Source organism: Pteropus alecto, unplaced genomic scaffold, assembly GCF_000325575.1.
Source record: "Pteropus alecto unplaced genomic scaffold, ASM32557v1 scaffold118, whole genome shotgun sequence".
In the NCBI taxonomy this organism is placed as follows: Eukaryota; Metazoa; Chordata; class Mammalia; order Chiroptera; family Pteropodidae; genus Pteropus; species Pteropus alecto.
In genome coordinates this window covers 2,006,522-2,014,063 of record NW_006440654.1, presented here as the reverse complement: position 1 = coordinate 2,014,063, position 7,542 = coordinate 2,006,522, and the positions used below count along the sequence as shown (strand labels likewise).

General features: G+C 62.3%; 1 protein-coding gene across 9 annotated transcripts in view; it reads left to right on the top strand.

The window, feature by feature from the left end:
• TBC1D22A (TBC1 domain family member 22A) overlaps positions 1-7,542 on the top strand; it is a 220,408-nt gene that overhangs the window by 161,729 nt on the left and 51,137 nt on the right. For 3 of the 9 annotated variants that reach the window (XM_015594047.2, XM_025051054.1, XM_025051056.1), the window contains one exon: positions 3,947-4,121. In XM_015594047.2, the coding sequence (XP_015449533.2) occupies positions 3,947-4,121 (175 nt within the window). Of the gene's footprint in view, positions 1-3,946; positions 4,122-4,658; positions 5,076-7,542 lie in introns of those variants that run through there. The other 6 variants (XM_015594046.2, XM_025051057.1, XM_025051055.1 and 3 more) reach the window with 4 other exon arrangements.

Genomic DNA, 7,542 nt, shown 5'->3' with positions numbered 1-7,542 from the left:
TGCTCACCATTACTTACGAAACAGGAAAAATGAATCTTCTCAGCATACACGTTGGCAGCTCTGCCGTGTGTAAGTCGGACGCATCGCCCGAGTTCAGTAGTCCGTTTTTCAGCGGGGGCAGAGCAGGAGGCAGTCTCGCGGAGGCGGCGGGAGCCGGTGGCTGCTGCACTTGGTCGTTCTTTATCCCATCCTCCTGGAGAAGCCACGTAATCCGTGACGGGCGGTCACGCTCTCCGGTGTGTCAGGACGGGTGCGCCCGTAGGCCCTGGATCCGGGCGAGGGGCGGCCGGCCACCCAGCGAGAGCGAGGTGCCTCACTGGGGTCCCGCGCTGCCTCGCGTCCCGGGCGCATGTCCAACCAGACGGGCACGTGTTTGCCTCTTCCGTTCCTCTCGGGCCTGCGCTGGGCACAGAGGAAGCCAGGCACCCAGGACACCCAGAGCCAGTAGTTGTGATGGGACAGGCGACTCAGGCTCCAGGTTGAGTTTTCTGTCTCCTGCAAGTCAGGAGCCCCTGGAGGGCAGAATGCTGGCCTCGCCTACTCTGCATGTGGGGCTCCTGCTGAGTCTCCCCGGTGAGCGGCAGGCGACGAGCCTCCGCTGCAGAGGACTCTGTGCCCCGCAGGTTAGTGCTGCGTCAGGCTTCTGGTCATGCCTGTGGCCCGTGCTCTCCCTGGGGGCCGGGCCCTGCCATGCAGACGATGACGCCATGCCCAGAGCCCTGGTGCCCAGAGACACGGGGCGAGTCCGTGCGCCCACGTGGCTGCGGGGCGCCCATGGAAAGGGACAGTCTTGAGTTCCGCCTTCAGTCTGGGACGCCTTACACACACCTCGGACAGGTGGCCCAGCCTGCCTCACAGGGTGCATGTGTCCCCCGGTCGGGGAGCCACCCGGTGCGTGGTCATGGCAGCTGACCAGGTGTCACACGCCGTCTGGGTCGGGCTCCTTCTCGCTGAGCCTGAGGCAGGGTCACCTCCGTCCACGACTCGTGGGAAGGAGCTGAGGGGTGCCTGCTCCTGTGCCCACTGCAGGTGGCCCTCGGGTGGACCTCACCGTAGACGACAGAGGGTCCACTCTTGCTATTTAGCTGGGCGGCTTCAGTGCCAGGTGTTCTAGAAACGTGTTTATTTTTCCAGACGTGTCTGCTGGCCGGGTTCCGTTGGGAAGGTGTCGCGCGCCTCCCAGGCACGGGTCAGAGCCGTTTGTTTTGCCGCTTCGTAAGATGGCAGCCTTGTCCCAACCTGGGCTGCAGCGCCACAGGCCGGGGAGGCCGCGGCTCTGCTGTCGCTCGCCACACTGCTTCCCCAGCGGTCACCCGTCGTCCGTGTGGCCTGAGCGTGTCCAGTCCTGGGCATGGACCTGCTGCTCACGTTCAGCAGACGTGCGGAGCGCCTGGCGGGCCGGGCGCCCGTCCTGGGTGTGGCCCCCGCATCGGCCTCGCTCCTTCCAGGTGCTCTGTTCGCAGACAGTGTCATCTCTTCAGAGCGGTCACCACCGTACCAGCTGCTCTTCCCAGGCTGCCGACTGCACGTTCATGGAAGCTCGTTCCTCTTTTTCCATGGAGAGGAGCCTCGTTCAGTAAACGTAATCATTTCCCAAACTGCTGATTTTCAAGTGTTTATCATATTTGAATTCCACGTTGGCCGGGCAACCCCATCAGTGCTGGCAGAGCTTCTGCCCTTGGGGGAAGGGCAAAGGTCAGATCTGGATGGAGGGGCCACTTAGGGCCCTGTGGAACTTTCTAGAGGGTTAGTTTTGTAGCTGCTGATAATTTCAGGTTAGAAATACATCTTAAGTCTTTAGGTGTCGGCGAGCCTTGGAAGATGGAGCTGGGAGGGCCCAGTGCCAAGAAGAAATTTCACTGAAATCTTAGGTTTTATCCAAAACCTGACAGCGCCGATTGCCTCTCTGCCGCTGTGTGTGTGTGTTTTGGTTTTGATGTCAGAAGGATCCGTTTTCTCAGGGTGACCTGCCCTCCCTGCCCGCAGGTGCCTTGTTAGCTCCCAGCTGACTCGAGTGAGTCCTGACCGGTGGGCCCCCCCGACTCCCTCCTGCCCACCCCGGTTCCGCAGAAAGGCTCTCCTCCCCAGGGGAGGCCTGGCGGGGCCCCGCCGATGTGGAAGCGCAGGGGCTTCCGTCGTGTTTGTGCCCATCGGGCGGGGCCCTGCCCCGGGAGCCGACACCGCCAGAGGAGGCCTGCAGCCAGCCAGGCCCTCGTCCCCGCCCGCGTTCTGGACCCTGCTGCCTGAGCCCAGGCCTGCCCTGTGCTCTCCCCGGGGCCCTCGACCCCAAGTTTGTCCCTGCAGAGGCAGCATGTGTGAGTTGGGGGTCTCTGGGGTCCCCTGCCTGGTCCTGTCAGCCTCCTGCAAGCCAGTCACCCCCACCTCTGGTGCCTGGCTCCCAGCTGGCTGTGGGGGCCCCGAGGTGTGCATTCGTGGCTATCAGGGCCTCACTGTGTGACGGGTCACTCTGTCGGTGGAACTGACCTCACGTTGTCGTCTCTGCCCCACGTGAATGGGGCCCATCCCCAGCCACCACTCTGCCACACCGGCCCCATGGCTGCCCTGCCCCGCCTCCTGAGTCGACAGTGCCCAGATGTGTTGGCTCTCGTCAGCTAAGGATGGCAGTGTTTTGGGGGTGGGGGTGACAGTGAGTGAAGAAACTGGCTCCAGTCACGGGAACCGGAGCTGTCCGGAGCCTCTCTGTGGCCAGCAGGACAGAGCCTGCATCCCCAGGGAGAGAGCGCCCCCCAGCCAGGCCCGCCCCCCCACCCAGAGCCGCTGCGCGTAGGATGCAGAGGGGGTCAGAACAGGGCCGTCCGCCCCCTCCCGCCCCTCCCGCCCCTTCCTCTGCTTGAACCGGCAAAGCCTCATTTGTGCAGTGCTGAACGTGGGCAGGAGCAAACTGGCAAGCGGCAGAGACTGTTCTCAGTACCCTGGCTTATTTGCCACTTCTGGAACTTTTTTTGGGAGAACTAAAAGCTCCTGAGAACGTTCTTCAGGGTTGCTTCTCAGGCCAGGCTAGTGGGGAAGGTGACCTTGCAGAGAAGGAGGCGTCTGTGACCCAGGGGGTTAGAGGAGATGGGTGCAGGTGGGGTGTTAGTGTCACCGTCTGGGTCCGGGGGGTCCTGATGGAAAAGAGCAGTGTGGGAGGTCCCAGGCCCCGCCCACTTTATGAAGCAGCCCCGCACTCCCCAGGACCTCTGGACTAGGCTGTCCTGGGCACAGTGTTGAAATAGTGTGGTCACCACGCTGACTGGAATCTCTGCCTCCTGCCATGACCCTTCCGGACAGCCTAGACGGGGGTGGGGGGTGGAGCTTCTGGCCGGACGGTGACAGCTCTGCAGAGTCATCTGAGCCGGGAACGCAGGGACTTCCGCTCTGGGGTGTCCGCGGCTATGCTGTGAGGGGGACCAGTGGACTTCAGGCCAACGGGAGGGCGTGTCCGGGAAATGTGGGGTGTAAAGCCTGGTCCCTCAGAGGACTAGCCGTCTCCGCGGTGCCCCAAACCTGGCATCCAGAGACACCGGGCGCAGGGCCCAGGGCCACGCCCCGCCTGGCGCTCAGGCTGGGTCCGGGAGCAGGTGGGTGTCCACCTTGGGGAGCTGGCGAGCTCATCTGCTTCCATCTCCAGGCCCCTCCCAGGATGCCACCCGTTTCGGTGGGCCTGCCTTGGGCAGGAGACGGAGCCTCTGCCTCTGCCTGTGGGAACCTCGCCAGACAGGTGTGGGGACCTCACCCTGCCACGTGCCTCTCAGCTAGTGTCCTCGCTGTATGCCAGGTGCTGTCCGACGGCCTCCCTGGGTGTGGGCTGTGGGCTTCGATGTGGCATGCACTTGGAGCGTCGTCACCATCGTCACCACGCCATCACTGCCACCACAGCATTTGTTTTCCCGAGGAGGAGTGAACTGCAAAGTCTCCTAATAGTGGCCTGTGTCGTTCCCTGCAGAGCATGTCCACCGGCACCTGGAGCAGCACGAGGTGCGGTACCTGCAGTTCGCCTTCCGCTGGATGAACAACTTGCTGACGAGGGAGCTGCCACCACGCTGCGCCGTCCGCCTGTGGGACACCTACCAGGTGAGCCCCCCGCCCCGCCCCGCACGCGCCTGTGCGACACCTACCAGGTGAGTCCCCCACGTTCCCTCCCAGGGGGCCCCCCGCCCCGCACGCGCCCCGTCGCGCTCTGCCCGGGCCTGTGCGCAGCACTCAGGTTTGCCTTAAACCATCTTCTCCAGTGAACTTGGTCTTTTAAGAGCCCATTTCTGATGCTCTTTCATCTGAATAGACGTGAAACAGGAAAAAGAGCTCCCTGTCCTCCTCCTTGTAGCTGAATTTCATTCCCGCGGTGTGGTGACAGTGTCCCGGGGCTCGTTAGCCGTTCACGTGCCGGCAGGGTCCCCAGGGGTGGCGAGAACACCTGTAACTCTGGCCTCGGCCTGAGCCGCACAAACACTCTCAGACCCACGCGCTGTCTGTGTTTCGAGTTGCTCATAATAAAGATTTTTAAAAGAATCACTGACAGATTCAGTGCGGCGTGAAATTTTCTCTCCGCCGGTTTCGATGAAATCCGTTTCTTCAGGAGATTGAGTTTTCTGGATCGAACCACCTTTGTTCCCTCGAGTGTCCCATTGCTTACTCTGGCACCTTTTCATTTTGTCGAGATGTTTGCTGAAGCTGAGGCCGTGCTGCAGGGTCACACATGGCCTGCCGTCGTCACGTGCCGGTCGCAGGCCCCGGTGCGGGGACCGCTATGGGAGCCGCCGTGCGCGAGCGCATCGCGTCCGCGCCCTCCCTCTGTTCGGCTTCTGCAGCCACGTGGCCAAATGCCGTCCGTAGCTGCTGCGTTCCCGGCCGCCAGCGTTCGCGGGGACGTAAAGCCTTTCCTTGGGCCGTTTGGCTGGAGTGGCCGACAGCCTGGTGCCGTCCACCAGGTCTCGGGAGCGTTGCGGGAGGCAAAGCATGATTTCCGGTAAATTGCGCACGCTCGCCGCTCGATGGGCGAGGCTCTGCGGGACCCTGTCCTCCTAGCACAGAGCTCCCGGCAGCACTGTCCCCACCACGGGTGCCTCAGGCGTTAAGTCAGCCGCGTCCTGAGGGAGGAGCCGGGAGATGGGTCTGCATGTCCGTGTTAGCGAAGTTGTTCACCACTTCGCTAAAATGTCTAATAGGTATTAAAATTTAAGCACAAGTGCGGCGTTTTTATCGAGTTAATTTTCCTGAAATTAAATTTCGTCATGAATTGACTCATTTGTCCCATGGACTCATTCTTGAACCAGTGTCCTCTGGTCATAAACCTTTTCGTATCTTAAAAATTGGGGGTATTTTTATTTTACAGGCCCAAGTAACCATGAAATTGCATTGCATCTTTTGGCAGTGAAAATATCTCGTAATCATAGGATGGCAATGGGTGATTACTCTCCCCGAAACCGGGGTGTTTATCAGCCAGGCTGTTCCAGGTTTCAGAAACGCTTTAACCCCTTACGCGGCAGCTGGAAGTCCTCTTAGGGCGGGCGTCAACAGAAGGTTATCGGTCGGTACCTGCTCTGTCCCAGGCCCCAAACTAGATGTTCAGAAACGTGAATAAGATGCATTGTCACGAACATGAAAAGAGGCCTTACAAAAGCACGATCAGAAATTACCCAAATAGCGGGGTGACGGCCCCTGCTCCCGGGGCGTGTGGCGTGACCCACCCCGGAAGCGTCTGGCCGTGGGCAGCCCCGGGCGGGGCGGGCCGTTCAGCACCCCGAGCCTCTGCAGCAGAGCTGGGGGCTAGGCCTCCATGCGGCCCGGACACCAGCTTGCCTTTTGCCGCCAGCCCTGACGTGCGTGGCCCGTGAAGGTGACGGGAAGCTGGCATGGGTGTTTGCTCAGGCTGTGATTTGGGCCGTCAGTTCTGAGCTTGCCTCTCCCTTCCTGGCTCTGAGAAAACCGCCCAGTGCCGCCGTCGATGGCCCCGTAGGGACCTTGCCGTCTGTGCTGGGGCAGGTTCCTTAGAATCACGCTCTCCACATTGGATGGGACGACAGCAAAGGGTCCTTGGCCGCTGGCCTAGCAGAATTTCCTTCTCTGAGAGCTGCCGTCTGCTAGAGGTGAGAGCCCCCCAGTCCTCCAGCCCCCAGCCCCGCTTCCTCCTGCCAGCTCCGCGTGGCTGCTCCAGCCGCCGCCTGGTCTGAGACGACACAGCAGAGGTCCACGTGTGACCTTGTCAGGAGTCACTCTGGGCAAGCGGTCCTGAGCCTCAGTGCCCTGCCCTAGGGATGCGTGAGTGGTTCTGTCACCAGGGGTGTGTGTCCTGTCCCCAGTGGAGCCGCCTCCACGGGAGCGCTGCCTCGGGGTTCAGCGTCCCCACGGACGGAGGAGCTGGACAGTGGTTGGCACTGGTTCTCCTGTTCTTTATTTTAATTCAGAAATGAATCCATTCTATTCAAGGTCAGGAACAGGGGTGAAGCCATGAGAGGCCCGTTAGCTGCCACTTGGGAGGTGGGCTGGGTGTCACAGTCACCACTGCCAGGAAGGCCTGGCCCGCAGGCGGGGCCCTGGATGCCCCGTGGGAGACGCGTGCCTGGGGCCGTGCCCGTCCTGGCCTCTGGCCAGTGGCTTCGTCCCCTCCTCCATGCAAACGTTTCTCCCAAAAATACATTTTGAATGCCCACTGTGCCCGTGGCACTAGTCTGGGGCTGGGGAGGCGCAGAAAGCCGGATGGGACACGTACGTCTCGGGGAGGGACAGCGGGGACGGCGGGCGTGGAAGGAAATGAGCCTCGGGTGAATGCCAGGCCCAGTGTCACCGTGAGGAGGACGAGTCGGGGTGCAAGGAGCTGCTCAGGGTGGAGGATGAGGGACGGTGGCGTTGCGGAATTACGCAGCGGCGACCAGGGCACTCTGGTGAAGGGCGTGGGGGCTGCTGCTGCGGTTCACGATGCGGGGGTCGGAGGTCAGAGGTCGGGGTCTCTGTGTGAGCTGGGAGGAGGGAGGGGCTTCAAGTCCACGCTGTACGTGTCCACACCTCGGTTCCTGGTGAGGACGCGCTGGCTGGGGGGCGGCCGCCTTCGCGCTGTGTCCTCACGTGGCGCCTCTGTGCTGGGGTGGAGAGGACCTGGTGACCCCGGTTCCTACGGGGACAGCAGCCCTGTCGGATCAGGGCCCACCTTGTGACCCCTCACCCTTAGCCACCTCCTCAGAAGCCCCGTCTTTAATGACAGCCCCACCGGGAGTTAGGGCTATGAATTTTGGGGGGACGCAGTTCAGTCATAACAGGTGCCCTCCTGGGGGTGTCGGGAGCCTCGGGCTGACCCGTCGTGGGACCTGTGGCCGGGTGCCGTCTCCTGGTTGGACTTGCACCGTGGAGCTGCAGGCCCAGAGCCTGGAATCTAGCCGGTCACCCCGCCGTGTGCGGGCACTGCTCCTCGGTGGCCTTTGTGGGCGGAGGGGGGAGCTCCTGGCGGAAGTGGGCGCGGCCGCCCTCTAAGTGGGTGTCGACGCCGGCCCCGGTGGTCAATGGCCCCAGGCGGTGCTGCAGCGGGTGCTCGGCCGCCTTTGCCGCCTC